At 39.1% G+C, this 20,220-nt stretch overlaps 1 protein-coding gene across 4 annotated transcripts in view; it reads left to right on the plus strand.

Moving 5' to 3' along the window:
* LOC126416704 (uncharacterized) overlaps window positions 1-20,220 on the plus strand; it is a 307,969-nt gene that overhangs the window by 276,736 nt on the left and 11,013 nt on the right. For all 4 annotated transcript variants that reach the window (XM_050084515.1, XM_050084513.1, XM_050084516.1 and 1 more), the window contains 3 exons: window positions 6,390-6,502; window positions 11,204-11,343; window positions 11,520-11,764. In XM_050084515.1, the coding sequence (XP_049940472.1) occupies window positions 6,390-6,502; window positions 11,204-11,343; window positions 11,520-11,764 (498 nt within the window). The remainder of the gene's footprint in view (window positions 1-6,389; window positions 6,503-11,203; window positions 11,344-11,519; window positions 11,765-20,220) is intronic.

Genomic DNA, 20,220 nt, shown 5'->3' on the forward strand with positions numbered 1-20,220 from the left:
CCACGACCGTGATACTTGATCGTCGGGAGTATGTGGCTGAGGGACTCCGTCAGCTTTCAGACAACACCACATACAAAGTTTGCCAAGGTAATCCCAATCCTGACGTCCAGGCGGAGCTTCAGGGAATCCTCAGAACCTTAGGCCCCCTACAAAACCTTTCACCTGTCTCCATCAACCTCCTGACCCCACTGACACCCCGCACCCCACCTTCTACCTTCTTCCTAAAATTCACAAACCCAATCATCCTGGCCGTCCCATTGTAGCTGGTTACCAAACCCCCACAGAACGTATCTCTGCCTACGTAGATCAACACCTTCAACCCATTACGTGCAGTCTCCCATCCTTCATCAAAGACACCAACCACTTTCTCGAACGCCTGGAATCCTTACCCAATCTGTTACCCCCAGAAACCATCCTTGTAACCATTGATGCCACTTCCTTATACACAAATATCCTGCACGTCCAGGCCTCGCTGCGATGGAGCACTTCCTTTCACGCCGATCACCTGCCACCCTACCTAAAACCTCTTTCCTCATTACCTTAGCCAGCTTCATCCTGACCCACAACTTCTTCACTTTTGAAGGCCAGACATACCAACAATTAAAGGGAACAGCCATGGGTACCAGGATGGCCCCTTCGTACGCCAAACTATTCATGGGTCGCTTAGAAGAAGCCTTCTTGGTTACCCAGGCCTGCCAACCCAAAGTTTGGTACAGAGTTATTGATGACATCTTCATGATCTGGACTCAAGTGAAGAAGAACTCCAGAATTTCCTCTCCAACCTCAACTCCTTTGGTTCCATCAGATTCACCTGGTCCTACTCTAAATCCCATGCCACTTTCCTTGATGTTGACCTCCACCTGTCCAATGGCCAGCTTCACACGTCCGTCCACATCAAGCCCACCAACAAGCAACAGTACCTCCATTACAACAGCTGCCACACATTCCACATCAAACGGTCCCTTCCCTACAGCCTAGGTCTTCGTGGCAAACGAATCTGCTCCAGTCCGGAATCCCTGAACCATTACACCAACAACCTGACAACAGCTTTCGCATCCCGCAACTACCCTCACGACCTGGTACAGAAGCAAATAACCAGAGCCACTTCCTCATCCTCTCAAACCCAGAACCTCCCACAGAAGAACCACAAAAGTGCCCCACTTGTGACAGGATACTTTCCGGGACTGGATCAGATTCTGAATGTGGCACACCAGCAGGGATATGATTTCCTAAAATCCTGCCCAGAAATGAGATCCATCCTTCATGAAATCCTCCCCACTCCACCAAGAGTGTCTTTCCGCCGTCCACCTAACCTTCGTAACCTCTTAGTTCATCCCTATGAAATCCCCAAACCACCTTCCCTACCCTCTGGCTCCTACCCTTGTAACCGCCCCCGGTGTAAAACCTGTTCCATGCACCCTCCCACCACCACCTACTCCAGTCCTGTAACCCGGAAGGTGTACACGATCAAGGGCAGAGCCACGTGTGAAAGCACCCACGTGATCTACCAACTGACCTGCCTACACTGTGACGCAGTCTATGTGGGAATGACTAGCAACAAACTGTCCATTCGCATGAATGGACACAGGCAGACAGTGTTTGTTGGTAATGAGGATCACCCTGTGGCTAAACATGCCTTGGTGCACAGCCAGCACATCTTGGCACAGTGTTACACTGTCCGGGTTATCTGGATACTTCCCACCAACACCAACCTATCCGAACTCCGGAGATGGGAACTTGCCCTTCAGTATATCCTCTCTTCTCGTCATCCGCCAGGCCTCAATCTCCGCTAATTTCAAGTTGCCGCCACTCATACCTCACCTGTCATTCAACAACATCTTTGCCTCTGCACTTCTGCCTCGACTGACATCTCTGCCCAAACTCTTTGTCTTTAAATATGTTTGCTTGTGTCTGTATACGTGTGGATGGATATGTGTGTGTGCGCGAGTGTATACCCGTCCTTTTTTCCCCCTTAAGGTGGGTCTTTCCGCTCCCAGGATTGGAGTGACTCCTTGCCCTCTCCCTTGGGACCCACATCCTTTCGTCTTTCCCTCTTCTTCCCTCTTTCCTGATGAGGCAACAGTTTGTTGCGAAAGCTTGAATTTTGTGTGTATGTTTGTGTTTGTTTGTGTGTCTGTCGACATGCCAGCACTTTCATTTGGTAAGTCACATCATTTACACTCATTTCACAATAACTCGCACAGATGTGATGTCATTTTGATGTCGCACACAATATCAATGACTGCATGATCGGGTATCAGCTATCAAATTATGTTAACATTTAGTACGGGCCTCTCACAAGATTTCATGTGTGTGTACTGCAGATTTACATAACCACATCATTCTTGAAATGATTTGTTAAAATTATTGCTATAATAGAATGTCATGTAATGACATAATGATTTATCATCAGTTAATGCCTTCATATAAGAGTGCTCTCTTAGGAGTGAGATGATCTCAACAATAATTTACAAATTAAGAATGAAACACACTTGCTTTACAATTTGCAATCTGCCGTTTCAATATAACAGAGCAATGAAAATTTATCAGAAACACATCACCACTATCAGTATATGTTATTTAATATGCATCAATAATACCAGCCTTAAAGACAGAATATGATAACTAACACCAAAGTTAAAATTGTCTGATTAAGTAATTAATGAATAAAATTGTGGTTTCTGTAGTTGAAAGTTTTTGGTTTGCATCCCGTTACATGCATTTTTTTTTTTCTGTGTTAGCATTGTTAATGAGTTCTGTTACTTTCTTATGAATGTAATACAAGTATGGGATATTCCATGTATAGTAGGACACACATGATATTTAAAAGTTTAAAATCTTGTACTTTTATAATTTTTTTGAAAAGGCTGGACTGTATGGCAACAATGGGTTGTGGCCCATTATTGCTTTCCCTCGTAATTTGTAGCCATTTTTATAACGCCATATGTGTTTCGTCTGATAAGAGTGTGAATTATTAGAGACTTTGAACCTTCATTTTGACTAATTGGCAGGTATTTGTATTACTGTTACATACCCTAATGTATTGCATAAAGAGTATAAAACTGAAGTAAGTAAATAATAGGTTGGGGTTAACAATGTAATACACAGCATGAACTTCATGTAACATGAGTCACTTTCATGTGATTAAGTTTTTATACCAGTAGAAAGATTTGAGAACTTTCTCTTGTTCGGTATTTTACTTCTTGGTGTGAATGTGTAACTAATATCACTACTAAAAATTTCCCAATATCAACCAATATTGTAAAAACAGAAAATTAAATGTGTAATGTGAGTCATGTAATCTGAGTCACGGTTGTATTATTTTAAGATTAGAAGAATAGGGTGGTGTTAGCAGCAGCAGAAATACAGAGTAAGAGGAGGGACAAGTGAAAGAGTGAAGGAAAATATGAATAATTTAAGAAGCAGCATCTGGAAGCAGCTCAACAAAGCCAGCAGAAGCAGTAACTAAAATTTCTACAGTTGAGTCAGCATAAGCAAGGACTAATATTAGAAGAAAGAAGAGCTAAAAATAGGGAGAGAGTTAGAAAACATAGGCAACATACGATGCAAGATCAGCAACCTAGTAAAGCATGTTTGTCACCATATAAGTCACATAGTGCTCTGCATAAAGCCATGACTCGAGTGCTGCAATTGCTTACATTAGCAAGGTACTGTCAACTGTACCTGAAAGTGTGAGGCTGGTTTCAGTTTGGCCAGATGGACCTGCCTCACAATTTAAAAACGAATATATTACTGCTGCTGTACCTCAGTTTCAATCATTCCATAATGTTCTTCTCAGAACCAACCAACCAGACACCTAAGCCATAACATTCAGATTTTACAGCTCAAGATCGAAGGGCTCAGCCGATCTAAATCCCATGGTAAAGGAGTCGTAGATGGAATTGGTGCAGTTGCGGAATGGCTATAGGGGAATGCAGTAAAAAAGCGAAAATTCGTAGTAGGTGATGCATCAACTTTTGCTCAGGTAGCCGCAAGTACCACGACTGCAGGTTTTTCAAGCCACAAGTACCACGACTGGGCAGGTTTTTCATGTGTCTATTGTTGAAATTCAAGGACTCAATGTGAAACTTAATCTGGCTCAAATGTTTTCTTCAGCACCATCAGTCCCAAACATTAAAAGCATTCATTTGTTTCACTACAAGAATGGAGTACTACAAACATATCTGCTGTCTCCAAAGAATTTTGCTGCTGCAGATCATTATACTGAAGAAACTATAGAAAGTGCGAAAATTGGAGACTGGTACAAAGTAGAATATGATGGTAAATTCAATGCCGTAGAAGTACGTGCAGTTTTTGGAAATTCTTACTTAATCAGTGTGCTGGTCACTATTGGAAATGGCCTGTAAAATGTGATGAAATTTTAAAGAAAAGTAATCCACTTGGTGTTGTCAATGCAAGAGGATATTTTCAGTTCTCTGACTTTTAATTGAATTTAAAGTTCATTTTCCCAGGTGTCATGCTCTTATAATTTTTCGTAGAGTTTGAAAAGTGAAATGTTAATGTTAAGTTGATCTTACTTGGCAATTAATGTCATATTTTCATTTCTCTGCTTGCAGGGAAAAAGTTTTTCCAACAAGAAGTAGCAAGTAATGTTGAGTCACGCACCTTTTTCAATATATTACTATATTTCTCATGGTATAAATATTTTTAGAAATCTGTAACTCTGTCACTTGAATGCCAATGTAATATGCATTTTCTATGATAAAAACCTGATCCATACTCCTAATAGTTTGAGGACACTTTTGACCCAAAATGCACATTAGGAATAGGACGTCCCAAATTTGTAACAAGACTCACAACATAAATTACATTCTTGTTCTTTAATTTTAACGCTCTTCCCTGCTTAAACAACACTTCAAGATCTTTCCTTGAATAACATGATTTATAATGATGATTTGCAAAAGAAAATATGGGTTTATAGATTGGTAACAAATCAACATAATAAAACACTGATTTCAAAATGTAAAGTGAGTCACCATGGAATCTCCTGTATGTTATTTACATTCAGTCTGATCTGAGCATAAAGAATGAAATAAGTATTTGGTGATTTATGAGTATGAGGTTAGGCAAGAAGCTAAGAGAGCAGCTTAAATTGCTGCAAGCGAAATGGGGAGCATTAGCATTCATATTCTTCCTTGTCACAAATTGCCATTTATTTATGAATGTGCGGTATTTTCAGAGAGTGTGGTTAGGCGGGAACCTAGGAGGACAGCTCAAACTGCTGCAAGTGAATCAAGGCGCTGTAATATTCATGTTGTTCTTTGTCGCAAAGTCAATGGCCGATGATGCGGTCGTCAATACTGCGCGCAACGTCAAAATGATGATACAGTTGTGGGGATTGTTGTGAAAAAGAGCATTACCCATATTTTTTCACATGACTCAATTACTGTAAATTTCCAGTCAGTGCTTAAAATAATCACGTACAGTCTGTACATTTCTGTATGTGCCATGGCATTATGCTTCTACGAAGAAGATATTGACATCTGCTAAAATATTTGTCAAAACTGGTAAAACATAACAAAATTTATTTGCAACTGATGACAGAATTTTATCGTGGAAAAATAATACTACAGGACTTGAAATTTTGCTGTGAAAGGAATTGCTCCAAGAATATTTACTTACAATTGAAGAAAAGATGATTGAGAAACCAACATCTTAGATGTATTAATTATTTTGAATTCTGCATTGATTTTTTTGACACCTAAAATGATTGGAAATTGTTTTTTCCCTGCTAAAGAAGTTGTCTGAATTGACTTGACACAGCTGCAACATTACCACTACTTCCAAAAATGTTTTGCCAAACAATACTTCAGTTTATCAATAGGCTGTACCATTTTCTTTTGACTCTTCTTGTTGCATGGTGCAGTACTGTGGCGAGGGGATTTTAGTGTGTACTGGGACTGTGGACATGTACCTCCAAATGAACAAAATATTAACTATGTAACTTTATTTTTTGCAGTGCCAGTTAAAACTTAACGACTGCCTCATGTGCTTACGTGGTTTACATCACACGTTCACCCTGTGAATTTAAGACTTCCTGAGTACTTTATATGATCCAATGCATCTTGAAAGCCTTTAGTATAATATCCCATCAATTCAATTCTATTGCAAGTGGTACATGAATTGAATTATTTAGCTAAAAAAGCAACTTTATATTTAATATGCCTCATCACTGTTCAGTCTTGAATTTTTTCATTAGTGCTTGTTGCATCATATATCCATTCTTCATTATCAAAGGCAGATTTTAGATGTATTATTTTATAACAATAATTAATTAAGATGAATCAAACAATTTTTGTTTAAGCAATATCTGTACTCTTTGATGAAAGTTTCATAGTGAAAGACAAATATTTTCACATATGTTGCAGCCCAGAGCAGCTATGGATTTTGAACCCAAAAAGAATTTTGAAGAAATTGGAAGCCGAGCAGCAACTGTCGTCACAGCCTGGTTGCCGACTTGAAACGCCTCCAAAGCCAGATGGTAAAAATGTGCACATACAGATAAAGTTAACTGTGTATAATAACATTCGGTACGCTTTAAATTTTATGATTCAGTGCTGTTCCCATAAATAATACATACAATGAAAAATTCACAATTTTCATCTGAAGAATGGGGTTTCTGGTAATGGGATGGTCTTAATTTTCATGTCTCTTTCAGTGCTATTGTGCACAGGGGACGTTGTTAGTTGTTCACTTATGTGTAATTATTTATTTCTGTACTAATTTTATGAACTAAGACAGGTAGGACAAACTTCTGAGACACTTTTTTTCCAAATTATTGTCATAAAATCACACAAATTGACTGAGAATAACTAATGTTTGACATATCTTTGAGTAAAGGTGTTGCATCTCATAAATACTGAGTATACAGTTGTGATATGACACAATTATATGTGCCACATGGTTGAGTAATAGAACCAGTGCTTTATTATTGTTCACAAGGAGACTTAAGTGCATTCAGTTTTCTTTCAGAGCTGTCAGCTTGGGTAAATAGTAGATAGTTAATCAGAAATACACATGCTCCAGTACAGCTCATTAACAATAATGAGCCCGTCCACAGGAATGCATTCTCATCATGGACACTGGTCAGTTCCGCCCTTTGTTCTGAAGAAAAATGGGTAACACTAACTTTCCAGTTCTTGCTCCATTTTTAGTAAGGATATCCCCCCTCTCCCTCTCAACAACTCCCCACCCTCCACCTGTCCACCATGTACGAGGGCATTTCGAAAAGTAAAGATACAATGGCTCACAGACCTTAAATAGAACATTTATTTAGAAAATATCTGTTACATCTTATTAACTGGATTATTTGTTATTTTTTGACATAATCACCCCTGTTATCCAAACATTTGTTAAGTTGGTGCACAACCTTTTGTATCCCACAGTCATAGAAGGTTGCCGCCTGTTGTTAGAACCACATTTCAACTTCATCTTTGATCTCTTCATCGTTGTGGAATGATTTTGCACCAAGATGTGAGTTCAGGTAACGGAAGACATGGATGTCGGTGGGCACAAGGTCTGGTTCTGTATGGTGGATGGTCCAATACGTCCCATTTGAATTGTTTGAGTAGTGCGTTGGTTACGAGCGCTGTGTGAGGCCAAGCATTGTCATGAAGCAAGCGGACTCCACTTGTCAACATTGCCCTGCGTTTCTTTCTTCTTCTCTTTTTTTTTTTTTTTTTTTTTTTTAAAAAATTGCTCTACGAAGACGTTTCTAAGTCTGGCAATATGCAGCAGTATTAATTGTCATTCCAGGTGGCATAAATTCCAACAGAAGAATGCCTTGTCTGTCCCAAAAACCAGAAGCCATGATTTTCTTCGCTGAAATCGATGTTTTGCATTTCTTGGCTTTTGGTGAATTTTAATGGCGCCATTGCATTGATTGTTGCTTGGATTCACGTGTATGGTGATAAACCCACATCTCGTCACCTGTCACAATGTGATCAAGGAACTCATCACCTGCTTCAGCATAGCGTGTAAGGAAGTCAAGTGCAAAGCCCATCCTTTTCTTTTTGTATTCTTCCGTTAACAGTTTTGGAACCCAGAGCGCACACAATTTCCTGTACCCTAACTTGACAGTCACGTCATAAAGAGTTGTAATTGACACGTCCGGTATGATCTGATGCAATTCTTTCAATGTGAGATCTTTATTCGCACGAATTGCTTCCTCCGTTCTCCGAAGAAGGGCATCAGAGATCACAGATGGCTGACCTGTTCTTTGTTCGTCATGAACATCAGTCCTACCTTCAGAGAAATGACGACACAATTTCGTTACATTTTGTTGAATCATAATGTTCCCATAAACAGAAACAATTTCTTTGTGAATATCCGCTGGTCGTTGGCCTTTTGCATGAAGGAAACGTATGGCGGAGCGCACTTCGCATTTGGTGGGATTCTGAATCGGCGCAGCCATTTTAAACACTACCTACTCCAACCAGGGTCAATGTTCAACTGCCGAACGACCGCGAGGAGAAAGCTAACGGTTCAAGGTTAACACCAGTGTTGCCAACTTGCTCACCAAAACTCTTCTGTTCCTCTGGCATACGGTGTATATTTACTTTCCGAAATACCCTCGTATAAGGCATTTAGCTTTCCATTCTTATTAACTCTTGTACAATTTTTTTTTTTTTTTCCAGTAATCTTTGTCTTGCTTATTACCTTATCTTGCACGTTTAAGCTCTCTGGCTTTCAAGTCTCATCCAGTGCAGTATCCAACAATTAGTCTTTCCTTCACATACCGTTTCAGCTAGTTTCTCTGACCTTGGGTTTTGGGTGCCCTTTCTGTAACACTCTCCATTTCCTAAGTCTCACAAGTCCTTTTCCTTCATTCCTCTTCCTTCCCCTTCAACCCTTCTTCCAAAAGAAGGAGCTAATAGCTCCAAAAGCTTGCACATCCAATTACATTATATATTCAAAAATTGATTATTTTCATTGAAAAGTATGTTTGAGAGGGTTCAGGCACAGCTAGTTACTTCAGTCACACAACAAATAGAATAAATGAGGTGCAAAATATTGCAAAAAGTGCTTCCAAGGCTTCACTACTTCAAGAATATCACTGAAGGTGTAGAAGGAAACTTTATAGCTAGATAATATTGCCAAATAAGTTGTCGGGTAGCTGACTCATAATTTCCATTTTACACATGTTCTTTATTGCAGTTTGACAGTATCATAGTGATGGCTGTAATGCTACATTTTTACTACTTTTTTGTTTTATGAGATTGCCTCTTGATAGCATTGGTCAGATTAGTTTAGCTTTGATTCTTTATTTATACAAGTATTCCTTTGTTGCTATTATTGTGAGGAACTATTTGAAAATGTTGATCATACTGAAATAACCTGTTAGCATGATTGTTGACTCAATAGCTGTAGCTTGCAAGTTATGCGTTTGTGCTAAGGCTACAGCTGTCAAACTGCACCTTCCAAACAATGCAGTGGCCTTTCACAATGGCGTGCCCACCTCTACTGATGTCCATTCTCCCACCATACCATCTGCGCAGGTAGTGGCCTTACACACGTTAACTTTACTAAGCATTGAAGTTGCTACACTATTTGAAATCAATTCAGATAGTGAATGGTGCATTCTGCAGCAGCATGGGTACTCTTGTGCCATTGTACTGCCACTTTCTACATTTCAGTCATCCCCCTTTTCCTGCCACAAATGAAAGATGTGACACACAACTGCTTCTTCAAGTCTTTACGTGCACAATTTTTCCTTATCTTGTTTTTATTGTTTGCTTATTATACGTGTGTTAGCCCTTGCTTAAAATCATTGTCCTTCCATGACAGGTTCATCAACTGTGTTTGCTGTAATTTTCTGGTGTACTCAGTTTTGATTTCATTGTCTTGTTAAACCCTAATGAATATCTTTGTCTTGGAATACTCTTGATTTCTTCCTTCTGAATGATTCAATAGTGGTTTTCACCACAACAAACAGTACCCAATAATACTTTTTCCCAGAGTTATCTCAAATAGAAATATCCTTATGGTCCTGCTTACAGCTGATTTTGTACATGCATTCCAATATGTAAGGAGTGCCACTAGCCAATCTGCGAGAGCCACATGACTGTCCACCTGTCCGAGCAGACCAATTGGAGAGAATATAAAGCATGATGTAGGCAGAAGGTGTCATTAAAGAGAGTCAAATGAGTTAATGGTAGGAACTGAAAACACTAAATCACTTTTTATGTGCTGTGGTCTGAGGCATATTTCTATGCCTGATATTTGACCTTCCAGTGTTGGAGACATAATCAAATGCTTGTTTATAAATGATTAGGCTTTCTGAGTTAGTTTGAGACTATAAATGCTTTCTGAGCAGCTGTAGCCTCTGATGATGTTACCAGCATCGAAAAGTGAAACATTAGGCGAGAGAATATGCATTGGACCACTCCCTAATTCCAAGAAAACAAATGTCATCCAAAACACAAATACTGGCTGAGAAAGCCGGCATTATGTGATTATACTATATCATTTTAATAAATCTCGTGTTGAAGAGAATACTGTGAGTGGGGGTGGGGGGTGACTGTCCAGTGTCACTGCTGTTGCACGAGAAATTTATGTTGCTACGGAAATATAGTTGCCCAATCAGTGGCCAATTATTTCAGTAAATTATTGCTATTACTTGTCAAGATTTGGGTTTCACCTGTCCCTTCCTTACTTTAAAATATTTACTGAAATGGCTCACTAAAAATTAGCAGTGGTACATACAACTCTTTTTGCTCTGCTCATTCTAGGAGCTTCCTAGATATGTGGAACAGCGAATAAGCTGCTGGGTTCACGTATGGGGGAGTGCAGAAGAGTGAGGAATAAAGATGTTCAGGCTACAAGTTACTGGTTATTGACTATGGTTCATTGATGGTGTGTAAGCAGCAAGTGTCTTGTCAGCTGAGGTCATATCCCCAAGCACTTTTAAATGTAATTGTATTTCTCGCCCAATCCATTCATCCACATCATCATGTGCCTCAAACAACTTGCCACACCTGCATCAGGGCGAACTCACTGGAGTCCTGTTCCTGCCCTGTTCCCTTGCTGCCTCTCCATCCTAGGCCTTAACCTCACCTCCCTTTTCCTAGCCCTACACTTTCCTCTCCCTGCCTCCTTTTTCCTTTCACCTGTTCTATTCATTAAAACCTGGAACAATGTAGCCATGTGTATGTATATGTGTGTAAGTAATTAGCTTTTTCAGGTGAGAGCGTATCAGGGCAGGACTGTTGGATTTGTTATGATACTGATCGCCGAGATGCTGGCCCTCTGATACAGCCTTGCGACTGTCGTGGAGATGTCAGCACAGTACATCACGACTGCTTAAGGCGCTGGCTGGTTGAGGTAGGTAAACAGCTGTACTCATAATCATCTATTTTATTCACTACTATTAGCTCCCTATATTTGTAGCTTTTGTTGTAGTTGGTGATAATTCACTTTTTACTATATTCCTGTTTTAAAGCTGTTGTCAAATTCATCTATGTTTACAAAATATTTATAAAATATACTTTTTTTTTCAGAGTTCTGTGAATTCAGACTCCTTGAAATGTAAAGTATGTGGTGCAGCATATCAAGTGGAGCGAGGAAGCCGCCTCGACTGGCAGCACGGATTCACCACAAAGCACTGGCTGCAGACAGCTGCCACAGTGACCTGTATGTGCCTATCTGCAGCAGGAGCCTGGGTCACCATCCAGTTGTTTGAAGACTCTGCTATACGGATGCTTGCTGCTGGAGCTGCACTGCTCGTACAGTATGCGTGCGTCAGGTCTGTAGTGTTGAATGGTCACATTAAGTAAATCAGACGACTTTGTGTTCTCATTTTCAGACTAAAAACATTACTGATAGGTATTAGCTGAAGGTGAAAAAAATTTAACTGTATTTAACAATGTTCAGGACAGATATTGTATGTATGTAGGTCAAAGTACCCAACTTAAAACAAATGGTCATAGGTAAAGTTGCCAATGTTGAGAAAATTTCTTCAGCTTATGAGGTTTTAATGCAAGAGTAAACATACGCGTAATGCTTTTGAATGACAGAGAGAAAAATTAGAATTGATAGAAATTACGCCATGTGGAGGGCATGAGGAGCAATAAGTAGACACACACTTGAATTTATGGGACTCTCCACTATTTGTTTATCCTTACCTTTCTCCTTTGTTGCTGCTCACCTGTGCCACACATATAGCATTACTTTGCAGTTGAAAATCTAGTAATGCAAGTAGAGGGGAGACGACAGTCAAATTACTGATCTTTCTCAGAGAGTACAAACGTATTGCCTTTCTAGTTTGTGATACTTATGCCACATTGGAAAAATCTCACCTTGCAGCTTCCTCTTAAAAATGAGCTAGCATTAGGTGATTGAGTACTTAAATAGCTGTGTATCAAAATGTGTAAATATCAGTACACTGTGATGATTTTTGTGATATGTGCATTATGCCATGGGCCAGGCCACAAAAGCATGCCTCGAATTTCAGTGTAATGCCCTGCAACAAAAGTCATTAAAGATGTAAATATCAGCCATGAAAGCCAAGATTGTGTAATAGTGTCCTTGTAGCTTACCCATTTTCTCTGCACAGCTAGCCTCAGTAGCAATGCCTTCATTGAAACGGGCTGAAATGTTGTTGGTGGGAAAATCTGTTGTCAGTAATATAGTCCACCCTAAAAATTGGAGTTCACACACTTTAGTTGTGCTTGTATGCTATATAAACTACTGTATATGGCCAGTTTGCTCTCTTCTTCTTTAATTATGTGTCGATAAATGAGAGTAAACACATACTACACTCTGTTGATGTCCTATCATTTGTTAGAGTGCAGTAACCTAACCATAATGTAATCAGTCACAATTGTTCACATGTGACAAGTAAATCATTAACACAATCACGGAACAAATCATTCATTACTCCATTCTTCCAAATAGATAATCATATCAGAATGAATAAAATATACACAGTATCAGTTTTGGAAAAAAAATACTGTTAATGATGTAGCTCCATTGTCACAGATGGTGCTAATCATTATTGAAGTTAAACACAACCCATGAGAATAATTACACATTCACAGTCCAGTTAATAATTTAAAACAGTCGCTACATAATTGAACAATCTCCCAGATGTGAAATTTAGATGACAAACAGTACATTTTCCGGTTTGTAATCTGTACTAAATCGAGTGTGGTACACTTCCCCATAGTGGCGGAAAAAGATGTAGTTCCATTAAGGACTCATTACAGACTGAACTCAAACTGAACTGAAATGGCTTCCATATGCTCCTTTTATGTTTGCAATAATCAAAACTGAATTTATATACTGTTGTTTGCCAGATTTTAACAAATTACAATTAAGTATTTACATTTCTGTATAACTGAATAAAGGATGGAGATTAATTTAGACATGAACTTTCAGATGTGCTAATAATTCCTGTTGAATTTTACTGATTAGTTTGCACAAATATGTGATTTTATTAGGTTGGTGCACACATTCATAGTGTTTTTCCAGTAGGTTTATTAAACAGAACAGGTACACATAACAGAGATTTTCTTCACCAATAATATGTACTCTTTCACTATTTACAACAGTCTACCAACACTGGGGTAACTTTCCAAATCCATGAATAGGAATCACGTGGTTTTGAGGTGAGGAGCTCATCAAGCCATGTTTGAAGTGCAATTTCATCCAGAAAGGAAGTTCCTTGGGGGTTGTTCAGTAGAGCAGAAAAGGTGAAAATCTGAGGTACAAGATCAGATGAATGAGATGGGCTCTGAATAACATTCCAACCCTACTCCTGCATAGTGATTTTTGTCAGTCTAGCAGAATGCGGGTGGACATTATTGTGGAGTAGCATCACTTGATGCAGTCTTCCTGTTCATTGTTCTTGAACTCTGTGTGCAAGATGTTTCAGTTGTTGACAGTAAATGCCAGTAGTGTTGGTTTCACCTCGGGGAAGCAATTAGTACACTACACTGTCACTGTTCCACCTGGTGCATAACATTATCTTTCGTGGCTGCATGCAGGTCGATGTACGTGGAGTAGCTGCTTTGTTTGGGCTCAACCGTGCCTTTCTTTTCCTAATGTTAATGTAAAGATTCAATTTCTCACTGCCAGCAATGATACAGGATAGGAATGGTTGGTGTTCTTCGTGGACCAATTGATGACGAACAGACAGAGATGCACGTATGGTCATCTGATTTTTGTGTTTTTGGCTTAGAGCATGCAGTACCCGTTGTAGTGGTTAATAAAAAAAAGAAAATGAGAAGAAAAGAAAAAGAAAAGAAAAGGCTGAAAATGTGGTAAGAAATTGTGAATAAAAAGGGGGTTTTAAAATCATAAATGACCGTGAAAAAGGGAAAGAATGAAAAGCAAATCGGACTTCGTATTACAGAAAAGCTATCGGACTTTGTGATTCAGAAAAGCTATTGTTGGGGTGGTCCTTGTGGCGTTTTTGGGCAAAAGTTAAACCAATTTCCACTACAAAAATTATTGAAGAAGAACAGAGAATAACAAAATGTAACTGACAGGGGGAAATGGCGTAGCTTAGAGTTAATACTTTACCATGTTAACATGTCTTCTTGCTTCATGCGGCGTCCAGGTCTTCGAAAATCTCCTACTTCATTTCTGCGTGAAAAGTCTGCTCCGAAATCTTGCAATAAGTTTCATTGTCCAGGAATTTCTAATGTATACAAAACCGTCTTGATATTAAATGCAATTTATTTTAGTTGCTTTTTTCCATCCTCCGAATTTCATAACTTCCACAATGTCTACACATTAATAAGTTTCTTCGTCTTAATCAGATCACGTTTGCATTAAGCTTCCGCTCTCGAGAGACAATAAAGAAACGGATCGAAAAAAAGATTTACAATTTTAGTATTTTCTCTGCCGTCAAGCGCTCATACCGCTGCGGCGGTATAATGTATGTCTGAGGGACCGAGTGTAGCGCAGCGAAATTCAAAGTCCCGCTACACCATACACCCGAATTTAGAAGCTTTCCCATTGCATGCAAATGTCACACAAGCATGGAATAATCAGAGTTCATTACATTTGCCAGTTTTCAAGTACACTGATGTGGGTCATTGAGAAATAATGTGTTCAAACAATCTTCATCAAACCCTGGTGGTCTGCCTGAATGAGGAGTGTCACTAATGTCAAAATGATCCTCCTTAAAACGAGAAACCTGTTTTCTTGCCATTCTCTGTCCAATGGCACATGTCGACAATAGTCTGGCCATAGGTATATCGTATCACAGTCCTTCTGCAAGCAGACAGTTTCCAGTCGTCTGTGGTGACACATCAGGTCTTTCCTGGATGATGTTCAGTTGGCCACTGCTGCTATCACAATGCATTGATCTCATTGGGTGTCTGTGCTGTGTGGATGTCCAGAACCTGGTGAATGGCTGTGGGAATGTTCCACAGACTACTGCTGAAACCAGCAGTGCCCCTTTGATATATCAAGCCCAACGTGTGCAGCATGCCATCAATATGCCCATTCAGCTTACTGCTGGCCCATAATGGTTAAGTTGTTGAACAGGAGTATGTATTCAACAGTGGAGCATTGTTGTACATTAGAATGAATGCTGCACACAGTGTTACTCTCTAAACTCAGCATGGTTACTGCCTGCAGAGTCAAAACAGAGGGTACACAAAGTTCTGCTGCACAAAATTCTCCGGTACACGTTTGTGACCAGCACTCCAGGAAGAAGAGATATTGTGGATAAATGTTTAGCCACAGCCTATAGGATTCATTAAACAGTGGCGAAGCAATTTCTCCCCAGTATCCTTTCTTCCATAAGTTCTAGTCCCACAAGGTATGCAGGAAAAATTCTGTGAAGTTTGGAAGCTAGGAGAAATAGTACTGGCAGAAGTAGGGTTGTGAGGGTGGGTTGTGATTTGTGTTCGCATAGCTTAGTCAGCAGATCACTGGGCCACATAGGCAGAGGTCCTTGGTTTGAGGCGTGGTCTTGACAAAGTTTTAATCTGCCAGAAAGTTTCAAATCAGAGCTCACTCTGCCACAGAGTAAAAATTCATTCTCAAACTGTAACGAATCTGAATCTAATTTAAGAGTGCCGAATCAGACACATTACCTACTCTCAACAGGGAATGCAATCACTAAAGCAGCACTACAGGAGACACTCCCATAGCAAGCTCAGCACTCAATAACTTTGTCAGTGACAGATACACTGCTCATTGCAAGAGCTTACCCCTGAGGACTGACAAGTTACTACCTCCTCAGATGCAATGTTTTGTCATAGCACACCAGCAACACTGCTTTCCTACACTCCCATATGTCGGTTGTAACAGTTATTTCAGTGGGACTATACACATCAAATTTGGCTGTCCTCCTGTTGTCTCTGATTTGTCACATACTTTTTCATACTTCTTATTTCATCAGTGTTGAGAACCAGTTTGTGCCGAGAATAATGTGCCCAGTAGGTACACAATTGGCAGGGCAAGTATGAGGAGAGTGGTAGTGTTGGGCGTTGCATGGAGGCTCTGTGGGGGAAACACCAAGTGCTGGTGGGAAGTACCATTCCAACATGAAGCCTGTGCTCAAATATTTTGCAAAAAATATGTGGAGCCCACACTTGCTTGGTGGAACAATTGTAAGTTTTAGAGAAGCATCTTGAGTAGTGAATTTAGAATAAAATCTACATTTCTCTTGTTTCACCAGCTGCGACATAGTTGCGAATATGAACATTCTTTGATCACAATATCAATTCTTTTGACGATGACCAGTTTCAGTCCGTAATGACCATCCTCAGATCTACAATACAAAAATATATACACCTAGTGGGCAGTGTGTCTTTCAACACATTACAGCATAATGTATCACAACATACTATCATACAACCAGAAAAACGCACAGATAAAATATAGTCTGGCCATACAATCTGTGAATAGGTAAGACATAATCAGTTACAGGATTTTAGAGCAATGAATGTATGGAAGTAAGGCAAATGCCTACTGTTCCTGACATAAATCACCAAGCAAGGCTAGGTATAAATATGTGAGGCATTAATTGGTTATCATAGTATGTTATCAAACAAAGCAATGTAGCTGTTGGGCACAAAATCGCTTTCTCCATTGAGTACTCTAGTGGGCTCATACTTTTTGGTCTTGTAAACCTCCAACTCCTCCAACAAGTCGAGAACACAACCTCTCTCTGCCCTGTGTAGAATATGCTTACAACTCTCAATATTGCCTACAGTGTGGCCAGTTCCTGCCAAATGCATTCCCAGTGCAGTTTTGTTATGTGCTTGCAAATGCTCCCTGAATCTTATTTTAAAAGAACAGCCAGTTTGACTGATATAAAATTTGTCACAACTACTACAAACGATCTTGTAAACCCCAGAACCATCAAACTTATCAGAATCATTACTCAAATTATGTATTACATGGAGTTTCGGAGTGTTGTTAACTTGTAAACCACATCTATCATTAGATTTACTCAAACACTTTTCTATTTGTTGGAACATTTTTCTGTAAAATTTCATTGGAATAGTTTTCAGGTTTTCTTTATTATTTCTTTTTTCTAGATGATTGCGGGTCTGCCTACTATTTACTTTCTGTTTTTTTATACTATTGTAGGGGCGCATATCATCATTTGCTGAGAAACCATTGGCTACTGCAGTTTGCAGAACTTAGTATATTAGGTTCTTGGCATATTTCATTATCGGCCAATGGTAATTGAAAAAGTCGGTGGATCATAGAGGTGAAAAAGGCCCTTTTATATCGTGGCGGATGACATGAACTGGCTCCGATAATAGTATCTGTACATGTAGGCTTTCTGAAAATCGAAAATTTATGTCTGTTATCAACTTTCTTAATAGTAAGGTCTGAATAGTTAATGGAGCCCGCTTCTTCTATTTCTGTAGTAAGTGCTATTTTTTGATGCATGCTGCCTATGGCTTAAGCAGATGCGGTAATCTCATTCTCGTCCCCCCTTAACAGTAACAAGATGTCATCGACATAACATTTGTAATATATAGTCTTTTCTTTCAGTCATGGAAACATAGCAAAGAACTTACATTCTAAGTCGTTCATAAAGATGTCTGTTAACGTACCAGTCAAACTGTTACCCACCCCAAGACCATCTTTTTGTTGATATATTTTGCCATTGAAGGTAAAATAGTTATAAGTTAACGCAAATTCTATTAATTCTGTGTATTCTGCATTACTAATCTTGTTATGCGTTAGTAGATCACGTTTAATGATCTGAATCACTTCCTTTCTCTGGAATAAAAAACACTTTACAGTATTGGATCACTGTTCATATTTGCAACTATGTCGCAGCTGGTGAAACTGGCGCCATTTCTGGCTTACGACAGAGTCAAACGCTCTGTAAACTGAAGCAGAAAATCAGTACTGAGGTAATGAATATTAGATTCAGTAAGAAGTGTCTTGCAGCAGGTGTCACATCGAATTGTGCAAAAGTGAACATTAAACAATGGTCACCCCTCGCCTTGTCAATTGAAGCTAAAAGTGAGAGGAACTGGATTAGGGCCCAATTATGTGAATCATAAACATAGACATGCTAAGTAAAGAAGCTTTTGATTTACATTTGCAATTAAGTAATGAACTGTGTAGTACTAAGTTTCAGTTTGTTTGGCAAGAAATTTCTAACAGAATAAGGATTAATGTTGAAAGAATAGAAAAGAGGCATAACAAAAAGTTGGGTGTATTGCTAAAGCGTTAGAAGGCTAGGCTAATGTTGTAAAAAGTAAGACTGGCGTAGGAAAACATTGCTTTTATGATAGAGTAGCTAAATTGACAATCGAATTGAATGAGGATGAAAATACTCTGCTGAATAAAGGTTTACAACATAATGTCACTCCAAATCCTAATAATCGAACCATTACAAGAGTCATAGTCGAAACTAAAATGGTGTGTGAAGCAGCTAAGATGACAAAACTAGAAGTTGCGGACACAGCTTTAAAGTTAATAAGGCCTTTAAAGTTAATAAAGCGTTAACCAGTCAGTGTAACTCTTCTAATGCCGTCTGTTAGCAGACTTTTTTATGAACGACTTAGAATGTAAGTTCTTTGCTATGTTTCCATGACTGAAACACAAGACTATGTATTATAAATGTTATGTCGATGACATCTTGTTACTGTTAAGGGGGGAGGAGAATGAGATTACCGCATCTGCTTAAGCCATAGGCAGCATGCATCAAAAAATAGCACTTACTACAGAAATAGAAGAAGCGGGCTCCATTAACTATTCAGACCTTACTATTAAGAAAGTTGATAACAGACATAAATTTTCGATTTTCAGAAAGCCTTACATGTACAGATACTATTATCGGAGCCAGTTCATGTCATCCGCCACGATATAAAAGGGCCTTTTTCACCTCTATGATCCACCGACTTTTTCAATTACCATTGGCCGACAATGAAATATGCCAAGAACTTAATATACTAAGTTCTGCAAACTGCAGTAGCCAATGGTTTCTCAGCAAATGATGATATGCGCCCCTACAATAGTATAAAAAAATGGAAAGTAAATAGTAGGCAGACCCGCAATCATCTAGAAAAAAGAAATAATAAAGAAAACCTGAAAACTATTCCAATGAAATTTTACAGAAAAATGTTCCAACAAATAGAAAAGTGTTTGAGTAAATCTAATGTTAGATGTGGTTTACAATTTAACAACACTCCGAAACTCCATGTAATACATAATTTGAGTAATGATTCTGATAAGTTTGATGGTTCTGGGGTTTACAAGATCGTTTGTAGTAGTTGTGACAAATTTTATATCAGTCAAACTGGCTGTTCTTTTAAAATAAGATTCAGGGAGCATTTGCAAGCACATAACAAAACTGCACTGGGAATGCATTTGGCAGGAACTGGCCACACTGTAGGCAATATTGAGAGTTGTAAGCATATTCTACACAGGGCAGAGAGAGGTTGTGCTCTCGACTTGTTGGAGGAGTTGGAGGTTTACAAGACCAAAAAGTATGAGCCCACTAGAGTACTCAATAGAGAAAGCGATTTTGTGCCCAACAGCTACATTGCTTTGTTTGATAACATATTATGGTAACCAATTAATGCCTCACGTATTTCTACCTAGCCTTGCTTGATGATTTATGTTGGGAACAGTAGGCATTTGCCTTACTTCCGTACATTCGTCGCTCTAATCCTGTAACTGATTATGTCCTACCAATCTACCTATTCATAGTTTGCAAGGCCAGACTATATAATTTTATTTATTGACTGTTAATACGTTGTATAAACG

Source organism: Schistocerca serialis, chromosome 8 (genome assembly GCF_023864345.2).
Source record: "Schistocerca serialis cubense isolate TAMUIC-IGC-003099 chromosome 8, iqSchSeri2.2, whole genome shotgun sequence".
Lineage (NCBI taxonomy): Eukaryota > Metazoa > Arthropoda > Insecta > Orthoptera > Acrididae > Schistocerca > Schistocerca serialis.